Raw genomic sequence first — 13,151 nt, forward strand, 5'->3', positions numbered from 1 at the left:
CAACACAAGCTTCGCACCCCGGATTCCACATTCTGCAAGACAACCTGTGCACCATCAAAAAGTATTAACCAACTTATGTGGTGAGTTCCAGGTCCCGGAACTCGGAACTCGGTACAGTTGACTCAAATTCTGGTGGCCGGAACTTGGCGTCTCATTGGGCAACACAAGCTTCGCACTGCCATGTCAGGAGATCACCTGATGCTCCGGGAACTTGGTAACTTTGATTTATTACCTCCTCTGATTTGGTTGATGTACAACTACCTCAGCTCCATCATGTCTACAATTATGATACACATGGGCCCACCCATCTATATTGTATACCACCCTCGGCCCACCCGTCTAATACAACATCCCATACAACACCCTCGGCCCACTGGTCTAATTAATATGCGTCTGGGCCCACCCGTATAATACAATATTTTATAATACCCTCGGCCCACCCGTCTAATTTAATATGTGTCTGGGCCCACCTGTGAATGTGATAACAAGTACCTACCCATCTATCTCATACACATCTACCTTAATACACCCATCTGCATAATATCCAGCTACCTCGGCCCACCCGTCTACCTAATATTCATTTACATCGGCCCACTCATCTACTCTATATATTCCCTGCATGGGCCCACCCGCCTCCATCGGGAATAATTTGCCTCCCGGCCCATCTGTCATAGTCGAGAATATTTTTATCATGGGCCCATGGTCCGCTGGCCCGTATCATATGGGATATTATGCACATCCGTTCCCTCGTATTATACGGAGATAGGTCACTGTAGTATGTGTATTGTATGGGTCCCACTCTGGGGGTGTGTCAGCTGCTCGGCTCAATTTGGTCGGAGTTTAATTATGTCAGTTCTCACTGGCCGGCGGTACCTTCTTCTCAATGTTCCTCCTGCCCCCCTAAAGGATGCTCAATTCTTAAATGTCATTGTCGTTTGCAAGCCAAACACATGCTAAGCATCGCCAAACCTGTCCTAAATGGGACTTGTACCTAACCCTTATGGCGCGCAGCACCAACGCTTTCAGTCTTAAAGCACATCCTAAACCTCAGCAGTGCTCCTAATCTTTGTGGTTCGTGTTCCTAACCCTTAGAAGACTTAATCCTTAACATTCCTAAACCTTTCCTGACCCTTTCCACAGAGTATATCCAGTGCTACGTAGTGTTCGTGAATATAATGCACCTCTCACTTGAAAAATAGAATTGATTGATTATATATTGCTAGCATTTCTACATAAAAAGGTTTAGATGCGGGTTAGGCCTATGGAAATGGAGTCCTGACGTCCATGAAGCAGGCTGTTGTCGTTGTTGACAGTAAAAGGTCATGATCATGGTGGTGGTCACATCTGCTATCACAGGGTGTGCGGTGTCACGTGCGTTAGGTGGAGAGGGCGGGCAAAAGACACCGGGGGCGGGAGGGGCAGGAGGAACGTTGGGAAGAAGGTACAGTAGCCAGTTAGAACACAGCTGACATAATTAAACTCCGACTGAATTGAGCCGAGTGGCTGACACGCCCCCAGAGTGGGACCCATACAATACCCCCGGAGTCCATGGCAGAGTTACCCCCAGAGTGTCCATTTCCTGGACGTTCTCACAGCATGTTGCCAATTGCCGATTCCCATGTGAGCCGAAGATCTTGTGTGATGCAACCTTCAAGCCAGACCTATACTGCGTGCACATGAGGGCCACTAGATCTGGAGTCCTCACTTACTTGATTTCCCTTCTAGCTACTTTGTTTCTTCTCGTTGTCCTAATGAGCCACTGCTTCAAGTGCCATTCAACCTGCAGCCGGTTGTTTTCAGCACCAAGTGGTTTAACACGCCACCAGAAAAGTTGCTCCTGTTGGCAGCAGCAGCTGACACTACAGTCACTACATTTCAAACAGGCCGCGGAGGTCATGCAGGAGGAATCCATGGCAAAGAAAATAAAGCTTAGCACCACTCAAGTCAGTCTTCTGTTTTACCCTACCCCAAGCTTCATTTGATGAAACTAGCCTGTTACGGCTGGGTCTTCGCTCAGTGTTATGGCCACATCCCCTAGTAGCAATGATCCCCTTGCGTCACCTGATTCAACCCTTCCGCATAACCCTATCTCACCTTGACTATCAACGGAGCCCAGACTACCTAGCATCTCACAAGAAGTGTCGCAGTCTGAGCCACCTATATCAAATCCTACTCCTGAAGGCACTCGCCCCACTCGGACTCACCGGTTACCTGCGCGATTTAGAGATGAGCCTCCTGTGCCACCACCCCCTGTCCAACAATCACCTCCGCCAACTATTCGCCGAGTAATTCTTCATGTTTTTGACTCTTTGCGGACGTCCGTAAATATATTTGGTATTGGAAGGGAGTACCATCATCGACCATCGCACAACCCGGACACATTTGTGTCTACAGACCAACTATCCAACTTCCGCCCAGATTCGAACCCTGAACCATCTGATGCTGGGGTAGTGTCTTCCCCGGAGCCACCTCCTTGGCCTTGGCGAAACATGAGCATCTGGCGCCTCATGACTTGGATGATGACAGGAAGCAACCAGTTGTCTGAAGCTAAGGTAACTCAGCTTGTCAAGGAAGTCCTATCAGCGGAAGATTTCAGCATACAGGACATGAATGGCTTCAACGCCCACACAGAAATGGGGCATTTTGATTCGTCTGAAGCCGGTCTTGATGACAATGATATCTTCCGAAAGGACGGTTGGAAAGAGACAGCCGCAGAGATTCTGGTGCCGACTAGGGAGCGAAATCCGAGCGGGAATGGACAGTTGTTTACCATACCAGGGTTCCAGTACCGTCTGCTCACAGCCGTCATTCGTGCTGCTTTCTCCGAGGCAGCATCGAAATGGTTTCATTTCACTCCCTTCAAGTGCTTTTGGACGTCCCCTGTAACCAGTCAAGAGCAGTGTCTCTATGATGAGCTCTATATGTCAGATGCATGGATTGGGGCACACGATGATTTGCAGAAGCAGAGGAGAAGTGACGGTTGTCCGTTGGAGAGAGTCATTGCTGGGCTTATGTTTTGGTCGGATTCGACGCACTTAGCGCAGTTTGGGAATGCTTTGGCATGGCCGGTTTATCTATTTTTCAGAAACCAGTCCAAGTATATGCGTGCCTGCCCTACCTCCGGTGCATGTCATCCTGTAGCATTCATTCCTACTGTGAGTCCCCAATCACTACCCGCTACTAGATGGTTATACTAACAGTGGTGTTTTGTAGCTACCGGAATCGATCAAAGGATTCATTGCCCAAATTACCCTGGTTAAAAGGAAGAGTTATGATGACATTCTAGCCCATTGCAAGTGAGAGCTGTTTCATGCTATCTGGCGTATTCTGATAGACGATGATTTTGTCGAAGCATACAAAAATGGCATCGTTGTCAAGTGCTACGATGGGGTGCACCGCAGAGTATTTCCTAGGATATTTACCTATTCCGCAGACTACCCTGAAAAGTAAGTAAAATATACCCCTCCTAATTCACTTTTACCAACTAAGATGCCGTCAACAGAGTTCTTCTTGCAACCATTTGTGATAAGGGTGTTTGTCCATGTCCACGATGTCTCCTCCCAAAATCATATTTTTGGCGCACTGGGCTCGGCGCTGATATGTCAGCACGAGTTTCAAGAGTACGGCAATATCTTGGAGACAAAATCACCGTCGCGCATGATGCCATCTACAAATTAGGCCTCCCTATCAAAGGTGCTGCTGTAGAGCGTGTTCTAAAAGAATTTTCCCTTGTGCCTACCTATGTGAGCCCATTTCATCTTGATAGTTAGATATTTGTTTACATTGCATCTTTAGAATGCCTTTGCTGATCGGCTAGGCCCCCTTGGTTTCAATTTTTTCCCGATACTTGTTGTTGACCTTTTACACGAGTTTGAACTGGGCGTATTCAAAGCCGTTTTCAAGCATCTCATCAGGCTCCTTCATGCCATAAATCCGGAAAAAATAACTGTCCTGAACGAACGGTAAAGACATTCAATTCGTGTGAAGACTACCGATTATATTTCTGACATGGACTTCTCCTCACCATAGCTTCCGCTCGATTCCTTCCTTTGGCTGGGGCGCAATTCGGCGCTTTCCCTCTAGTGTGTCAGATGTGCGGCATAATGCTGCACAGCACTTCGAGGACGTTTTACAGGTTAGTTAGCCTGGTGGACTTAGCCGTTTTCCGCACTCTGACTGTCCACCTCTGAGCAGTGCGCAATCCCTGCATTTGAAGGGTTATTCCCTGCACAGCATGACAATGTTATCCATCTTCTTCTCTTTCGATTGGCTGAATGGCATGCCTTGGCCAAGCTTCGGCTTCACACGGATGATTCGCTAGCTCAACTCGATCAGGCGCTGAATAATTTAGGAAAGCAACTTCGAAAATTTCAGCAGTTTACATGCTCAGCTTTTCAAACTGTAGAACTTCCACGCGAAGTTGCTGCACGTCAGAGGAGATGTGAGACTAACCTACAGTCTACCAATGGGGGAACAAGATCATCGGGTGCTCGTCCCAGGACTTTCAATCTCTCAACCTACAAGTTGCATGCGCTTGGCGATTACGTGGGCTCCATCAGGCTATTTGGAACAACGGATTCATATACCACTCAGGTTGTACGTAGTTGATGGTCAAGTATTTGGCCACCCTGACATTCTGCATTTTACAGGGCGAGCTTGCTCACCATCTCATCAAAATGCTGTATCAACAAACAAATAAGCAAGATGTCTCGAAGCAACTTGCAAAACAGGAAAGAAGACGTACTCGCGTTCGCCAGCAGCGGCAGTGGCAGTCTACAGCCCTCCTCCAGGATATACACACCAGCGACCTACCGATCGAGGCTCACCACTTTATGTCCAATACATCCAACTTTTTGAATCTGTCCGCTTACCTGAGTGAACACCAGGGTGATCCAGCTATTAAGGTAAGACTCGTTAGTCTACCAAGGCTTCACTGCTAACAGAAGCCAAAAGGGCTTCATTCCTAAACTGAAAGATCACCTTCTTTCGCGACTCCTTGGCTTGGACTATGATGGTGATGAGAGGGCCTTCACTGACGCGGAACGAAACAGCGTACACTTTATCAACAACCTTAATAAAGTCTCCCAAGCCAAGCGCCTTCAGATCAATTACACGACCTATGATGTCTGCCGTGATCAAGATACCTTGAAACCAGGTTATGGTGGTGCTGTAATGACTTTGTCGAGAGAACATGGCGACGACGCTCATCCATTTTGGTATGCTCAAGTTTTGGGTGCTTTTGGCATACAGGTACTCCATGTTGGCCCTGAGGTTCGTAATCGCTCGCCCCAATCAATGGAGTTCCTGTGGGTTCGATGGCTCGGTGTAGTCCCATGTTACCGCTGGAGCATGAGGGAGGGCCATCTCCCAAAAGTTGGATTTATACCAGACTCACCCTCTGCATTCGGTTTCCTTGATCCCTCCATTGTTCTTAGAGCCTGTCATCTTATACCCTCCTTCGCTGATGGTCGCACGGATACTCTCCTTCGGTATGGCCCAACTGTTGCGCGACTGCTTGGAGAAGTAAACGACTGGACTGCATTCTACGTTAACATGTGAGTAATTTGACCTTGTTGATATTCCTGTCGATAATGGATTGGCATATATAGTTTCGCCAATCGAGATATGTTCGCTCGTTTTGCGGGCATAGGCATTGGCCATGTAGCCCAGTACAACCTGTCGAAGGACACGGAGCCCGAACATGGACCAGGAGGCTGCGATGATGAATGGGACATTGACATGTCAAACACAAGCGGTTCGATGCTTGACTCCGATGCTGGAGACTGTCAAAATCGAACTCAAGGCGAAGACGATGACGAGAATAATGATGACGAAGATGAAACCGAAACTGAAACTGAAACCAAAGACGATGATGATGATGATGATGATGATGAAGACGATGAAGACGACAAAGATGCAGACAGTGACTCGGAAGAATACGAAGACTCAGAAGATGAAGGGCTGGAATACAAAATTTGAGATCAATTCTCGGGAGGATGAAATGCCAAGGCAAGCAATGCATTTAGATTGGGATGGGATGCTGTGCAGTCATACAAAAACTGATGAAATTTATCTAGGACGAATGCCTCAATCCCAGTAAAACTTCCAACTGCGTCAACACCATCTCCAAAATTCTTCGCTCTCTTGCAATCCAAAGCACTAGGAACACCGTCTCTTCGTCTGTCCAAACCGGAGGCTCGACCATGTCGAGCAGTTGCGTGTCGCTGTGTAACGCCTGATTGGCTCTTGTGCACGCGATGGACATCGTCTCCCAGATTACGGCCTAATAATTTCAGCACATCACATTCGAGGGACGTCAATGATAACACGTACGAGTAAGCGATCCGGTATTTGAAAGTTGCGCGCCCTTGCAATTTGGGGCAGGGATGCTCTCTGTATCTATGTAAGTAGTCAATCAACTGTATAGATGCGATTGACTTACGTTGTTTTCATTGTTATTCAGTCCGTTGTTATTCTGCATGTTCGACGCGTTAGACATGATGATGCGGCTCGCAAGGACTTGGTAAATGTTCGTACATATTAGTCATCCAAATATCTGTTACAGTATCTGTGCTACTCGCTCATTCATCGTAGTGTTCCCTCGATCGAGACCATTCTTACTTAAATGGAATATTTAACATGTATATTTTGTAGGTAGAGAATACAGCTTTTCGCTATTGTCATCCTACTGGGTGTATGCCTACAACAACATGTCATTTTGACATGATCTTCCTATCATTCGGCATTAATATATAGTGTTAAACAATTTTGACGCATAGATTCCAAATCTTGACCACAAGCTTAGAATACGACATGGGATGACAGTGATTTATCAAAATGGAAAATTTAAGACGAAAAGGCGAAGGCACCGTAGTATGATTTGTGTTTGAGATACGCAGGGCAAAACTTTGAACATTAGCTCAGAATTCGATATGCTCTTATATTGATTCATTGAACGCAAACGCAGATGACAATCAAGCTCGTAGATCAGGCATATGATGCTTGATAAATAGGTTAGTACATTGGCATATAAGGGCAACGCACATAATACAGCAACATTCACCCATCTCAGACGGACAGCCGAGTGTGACAATGTACCATTGGGAACGGGCCATCCCATGTGGGCCCATGGACATAATTGTACCATGATATACGAGTGGGCCGGATGAATGTGTGTACCCAAGACATACGGATGGGCTGAGGGTACATTATATAGACAGTGGTATAGGAATGTATTAGTATATAGGACATTATAAATGCTAATTCCTGTTTACATTGGAGACGAGTGGGCCGGCCGGATGTGTGTACCCAAGGTAAACGGATGGGCCGACCATATGAGTGGGCTGAGTGAATCTGTGTACCCGACGCATAAGGATGGGCCGAGAGCATACATTATAGATAGTGATATAGGAATTTACTATTATACATGACATTATGGATGCTAAATCCTGTTTACGATGGAGACGAGTGGGCCGGCCGGATGTGTGTACCCAAGGTAAACGGATGGGCCGACCATATGAGTGAGCTGAATGAATCTGTGTACCCGAAGCATACGGATGGGCCGAGAGCATACAATATAGATAGTGATATAGGAATTTACTAGTATACATGACATTATTAATACCAAATCCTGTTTACGATGGAGACGAGTGGGCCGGCCGGATGTATGTACCCAAGGTAAACGGATGGGCCAGGGGTATATAGTATAGACTGGTACAGGAATCTACTCGAATAGTGAATCTGGTGTAAAATGGAAATGACTGAGCTGGACGAATGATATACACCGGAGATCCGGTCATATTATCATCCGGCAGGTACATCAATATTTTCACTGGCCTATGATCCGGTGCAGGCAAATATACGATCCAGTAGGTGATGATCCGGTGTATCTATGATCCGGTGCAGGCAAATATACGAGCCGGTAGGTGATGATCCAGTACAGGCAAATATACAATCCGGTAGGTGATAATCCGGTGCATTTGTCACATCTCACAAGCCTGTTGTCCGGCATATCCACTATCATATGCTAAAAACATTGCACAAGTGAATATCAATCGGAGTAGACTAAAATATTCATCATCACATGTCTAGACATCTTTCTGCTCAACCGGGTCACTGCGTTGTACATTGCCATATTTTGCATAGTCTGTCCTTGGAGTTCCAACAAAATTATGGATACTATCTCGCATGTACCACGCAGTGACAATCCGGCTACCCTGTTCAACATGCATGTGATGTCTGACAAGGCGACATGATGAGGCCAACATTGACCCGGAGTCATATAGAAACTTGATGCCGAGATTCATGAAATCCATTATGACCGGATGATAAATGCCTGCGGTTGTCATAATATAAAATGCCTCCGGTCGACATTTTGGATCTCTATGAGGTGGTGACCGGCGATTGCAAATGACTGACACTACATTGAAGACAGATGCCCAATGTTTGAGATGATGGCACATGTCTTCTAACTGATACTGGGTCGCCCATGCACCGAGCCTGACTTGAGTTTTGATTCCAGCCCGATATAGATCTGGGTGCATGACCCGAAGTGCAGCAGGGACAAGGATACCGGATCTTTGAAGGGAGGTTGTGATATTGTGACCAACATCACCTTTCAATGCAGCGGATACCTGAGGTGAGAAGCCATCTTCCGGATCAAGTTTTGGGAAACCATGTTTCTACAATACTTTAGACTAGCAACATCAATTGATGTGAACCGGACATACCTCTCTGCCTTGCTGAAACCAGGCGGGTGATATATTGATGCAACCGGGTGTGATCTTCCCATCCGGACTCGGATAGAAATTGGACTCATGGGTCCTCCATTCAGTAGCCTTCCTGGTGGTGATGCTATCATTCAACAGATGTCCTATGGAATTCGTGGCGGATTGCATGTCTGTCTGTGAATATTGTCATATACATCCGGATGAGATGAAATAAGAAATGAATGTGGATATGAGACAAACCATTATCATGCCAGTCATGGCTCCGGGCAAATACCAGACAATGATTCTGCCTCCGGAATCAATGATGACACTCGGTGTTCTTAGGACAACCTGTTCTGCAGGAGGGAATTTGTCTAAAAGAGTTTGCTCTCATTTCTCGCTTCGTCCGGATTCATATTTTTCCAGAGATTCATTGTATCTAACCATGTCAATTTTGAGATGAACTGTTTGCAAGTTACTCGACCGGCACAGATATATGCGAGAATGCATACCAGGATTGAAGTAAGCAACGGCCAGGACATTGGCAAGCTGCTCCAAATCAATACAAGTGTCGACATCTAAAAGTCCAACACTCATTGGCTTTACCAGTTGCCGATGAATTTTGGACATGAAGGTGTCATAAACCAATTCACCGGCAAGGTAGGTCTGGTATAATGCCCAGTCCGGTGGAATTGTTGTCATGTGTTCAGGAAATCAATGAGTGGTTAAAGTATGAGGAAAGAAAAGAAGTGTTTCATGAATCCGTAACCAGATAACAATGAGCAGGAATCCGGGTCACATGCAATGGACCGGATTTCATCTTCGAAAATCACCACCCATTCACATTGCATTTTAATATACATGGGTATAACATATCTACTGAAGGCTTCCAGACGTCAGATTGGGCTTGACCGTACGGATTCACTGGCATCTGTATTCAACCGGTCCATTAGTGATTGTGAGGACGCCACAGCCCTAGTGAGTTCAGCAACCGGCCCAACTACTCCGGCCAACTTATCACTTGAACGTAAAAAGTTTGTCATCCTTCTCTGCAAAATTTCCAACAGCTCTCTACCGATTGTCGTCTGATGGCACCGCTCAAGAGATGCTGATCCGACCGTTTCCGGTTGACGCACCGGGCCATGTGTGAGCATATATGGGAGGAGGTCGGTTTCCACATGATCCGGCTATTACAATGCAAGTAAGATTTAGTGAGGATCCGGTGTAGGAGGTCAAGATCTCATGGACTCACGAGTTCTGAAAAATGGCCCTCAACCAACTCCATCACATCTTGGACAGATGATTTTGGCAACATGTCCGGCACCCTGCAAGAGCCCAGGTTCTCCTTCCACCAGGCATTGAAGTAGTCTGACATATGAGCAATGTCATATTCATCTGATGTGGCGGAATTGACAGAAAGAGGCAATGCTTTGATATCCATGAGGACCTCATTCACATCCGGTTTCCGGTCCACCAATTTATTCACAACCAAAATTGCAATCACATTGTGGAGAAGTTTTGGAATGGTAGCGGAGCACCTGGTCAGGAAGGATATGTTGATGAATGGAGTTACAAAAGTCTACATGACAGGCGACATGATTTGAGTGCAAGATAAGAATTGACCGGTTGACCGGACACCCGGACAACCGGACAACTGGATGCTTACCTCCATTTCCCATTGCATGAGGGTGTAAAATTTTTCTGCATAACCGGGCATGGCGGTGGCAAAGCTCTTGTCAACATACAGGTGCATGGCCAACAAGCGAGAATTGGCATAGAACAAAGCACGAGAAATCTGTCCGGCGGTGATCTCACCATCCGAGTAGGCCACAATGATTTGATCAGAGGGAACCAAAGTGGCGGCATTGTTCATGGTGAGTGTATGACGATGATGTGATGGTGAGACTGACAGTTTGTTTTATTCCCACATTTTCAATATAACTACATATTAGCTAATCCGGGAACTATTTTAACCGGTACCGGAACTATGAACTAACAACCGGTACTTCCGGCTGAATGACCGGAATCACTTTCTGAAAAGACTCCGCTGCATGTGCAGCTAGTTGTCGATATATGTGACATTGTCGGGCAGCATAACACGCATGTCCGGTTAGCCCAGTGTAAGTGGCATTGTCCATGAGACTTAGCCATTGCTTGGCCTTGTAGGTAAAGAAATTGACAGACCACTGCATTTCATGTTTGACAAGAATGACCTCTTCATTCCAACGATCGCACAGGGCCTTTGTCCAGAGCCAATTGACTCGATAGACTGTTGTTGCAATATGTGAGACCGGATCACCCAATATCAACGGATATGCAGGATACTCACATTCTGTCATCCAGTCATTTCCGGATGTATCACCCTGAACATTGATTGACCAGAACCATGCAAGAGTAGCGTCCCTCTGACCACGTGCATTTGGATCTGCAACTGCAGCGTTTGCCTTCAGGTGTTCTTTCTTTAGCGGAAGATATTTCTTCAGGAGGTCGTGATCAGGGAGTTTGGCTAGCTGCAACCGACATTTTGAATATATCCTGGCATTGAGATTGACTACCATTTCCACCGAGCGAACCTGAGTCCATGCCCTGGTGGAGGAGGCTTGTGACTTGGCTGACCGGATAGTATTCCGGAATATAACAGCTTTATCTCCCAAATGAACTCTAATTGCATGAAGGGCGTCATTGGCCTGACCTTCACGAAGGGCAGTTTCTTCTTTCATGAGATCGATGAGACCCAATTCATTGCATCTCACTATACTGAGGTTGGAAGGCAAAGGTAAGATAGTGAGCTCAGGTTGAAAGATGGAGGCATGATGTGTTTCCAGATCCGGATCCGGATTGTGATCGTCATCAAGATCGGAATAATCTTCATCCGGTGAATTATGAACCGTGTCTACCGGAGAATCCTGTTCATTGCCATCAACTGCAAATCCAAGATAGGTAGGTGCCATCTCAAGAAAGCTTGTAATGCGAGTTTGCAGCTTATCTCTGAGTCAGGCTACTGTCAACAATTGAATGTCTGTAGGATGCCTTCCGAGCCTTTTCACATCTCTAGAGAGAGAGATTTGGGATTATTCTATGGTCAGACCAGTTGCGAGCCAAGTGGCTGCTCCTCGCCGACTAGGGGAATTGGTAGCTGGATGATCCGGGCGATTTTGAGCCTCCAGCAGGCGCAACTCCTGCTGCTTTCTAGTTGGAGCTGTAGATCATGCCATCCGGATAATAATCCGTATGTGATCAGGACCGGATGAGTAGTAGTAGAATTTGACACTTGCCTTTTTCCAACCGGACCTCATAAATGTCCATGGCTGTTGGATCCTCCAGTCTGTTTGCCTGAGCAACAGCCTCCTCTGCTTCCCAAAGAATGACCATGGCAGGCTGAACTGTCTCGTTAAGATTTTGGAATGAGAGTGTGCTCTCTGCAGCACCCTGAACAGCCTCTTTAAACTTTCTGCAAAGAAACTTGGCTAAGGGGCAGGTCAGCCGGGAATGAATAATATGAGACCAGGCCATTTTTGTACATCCGGATATTGGCAACTCACTTATGTGAATCATTTTCATGAAGTTTGAATCATTCATCTGATAATCCAATACCTCCTTGCGATGAGGAGTTCCCATGTCCCTGGCTGACGGGGAGATTATGTTTAAAGATGCCCAGAGTGTTTCCATGATCTCTCCGTCTATCCTGCCAGTCCCATGGATAAATTTCGATGCATACCGGACATAGCAGCTGTCCTGATGGCCATGCACATGCCACAAACCTATTCCAGGAATGATATCCATGCCAATGGGGATGGACAGATACATGCTTGATGCGATCCGGTCCTTGAGAAACTTATTATACTGACAATTTATATCATAGAACATTATTGCTTGTGAGATTCCATCTGTATTGTAGTTGAGTGCTTGACTCAAGGCATAGTCCATGTTCATCTGCCTGATTATTTTTCAAGATCAGTAAGACCAGAAATGCATGTAACTGGATGCAATGTCCATTTACCTTTCACCCTTCTGAAAATCCACCATGGAATGTGGGACAAAACATCCATGCCGTGCACATGCACATCCTCCTATACCTGTGGCCTCTAGCTTTTGTCGGGAGGCATTGGCTTGATTGACTGCATGGTGATTGTTACAATCTGACTTTTGGACACGGTCTTGGGCAACAGCCAAATGACTCTTGTATCTTTCATCTCCGACCATGAATGCAAGACCATCAATCAATGATACTTCATCGGATGGATTCACCGGATGGAGGTGCTCGGCTTTAAAATTACCATCCATGACCAAAGTCCTGGTGAAGAGCCAGGAAGGGGTGTCATCCGGCTGAGTGGCCATACCGGTTGACCAGTCCAAATTTATCCCGGTTGAGGACATGCCGGACAGAATAGGGCGAGGTCACCGGTCTTAGGCTCATCGTTTTTATGGGCAAACCCATGCCAC

The 13,151-nt window shown here is 46.4% G+C and overlaps 4 protein-coding genes across 4 annotated transcripts; all 4 read right to left on the minus strand.

Moving 5' to 3' along the window:
* Window positions 1-6,073: 6,073 nt before the first annotated feature.
* Window positions 6,074-6,499, minus strand: F5891DRAFT_1197109 (uncharacterized protein; the record flags this gene model as incomplete). The annotated part of the gene is made up of 3 exons (XM_041368432.1): window positions 6,074-6,283; window positions 6,334-6,393; window positions 6,443-6,499. The coding sequence occupies 3 exons, from the start codon at window positions 6,497-6,499 to the stop codon at window positions 6,074-6,076; spliced, it is 327 nt and encodes a 108-aa protein (XP_041218414.1).
* A 1,588-nt stretch (window positions 6,500-8,087) lies between these two features.
* Window positions 8,088-9,410, minus strand: F5891DRAFT_986360 (uncharacterized protein; the record flags this gene model as incomplete). The annotated part of the gene is made up of 4 exons (XM_041377756.1): window positions 8,088-8,681; window positions 8,730-8,903; window positions 8,970-9,064; window positions 9,221-9,410. The coding sequence occupies 4 exons, from the start codon at window positions 9,408-9,410 to the stop codon at window positions 8,088-8,090; spliced, it is 1,053 nt and encodes a 350-aa protein (XP_041218415.1).
* A 315-nt stretch (window positions 9,411-9,725) lies between these two features.
* On the minus strand, window positions 9,726-10,581 carry F5891DRAFT_986361 (uncharacterized protein; the record flags this gene model as incomplete). The annotated part of the gene is made up of 4 exons (XM_041377757.1): window positions 9,726-9,779; window positions 9,845-9,895; window positions 9,961-10,287; window positions 10,375-10,581. The coding sequence occupies 4 exons, from the start codon at window positions 10,579-10,581 to the stop codon at window positions 9,726-9,728; spliced, it is 639 nt and encodes a 212-aa protein (XP_041218416.1).
* Window positions 10,582-10,693: 112 nt separating this feature from the next.
* Window positions 10,694-13,085, minus strand: F5891DRAFT_986362 (uncharacterized protein; the record flags this gene model as incomplete). The annotated part of the gene is made up of 8 exons (XM_041377758.1): window positions 10,694-10,977; window positions 11,038-11,218; window positions 11,282-11,631; window positions 11,797-11,907; window positions 11,978-12,175; window positions 12,251-12,393; window positions 12,427-12,645; window positions 12,709-13,085. 8 exons carry the CDS (start codon window positions 13,083-13,085, stop codon window positions 10,694-10,696), a joined length of 1,863 nt encoding a protein of 620 aa, XP_041218417.1.
* Between the last annotated feature and the right edge of the window lie 66 nt (window positions 13,086-13,151).

Source organism: Suillus fuscotomentosus (genome assembly GCF_016647785.1).
Source record: "Suillus fuscotomentosus strain FC203 chromosome Unknown F5891scaffold_115, whole genome shotgun sequence".
In the NCBI taxonomy this organism is placed as follows: domain Eukaryota; kingdom Fungi; phylum Basidiomycota; class Agaricomycetes; order Boletales; family Suillaceae; genus Suillus; species Suillus fuscotomentosus.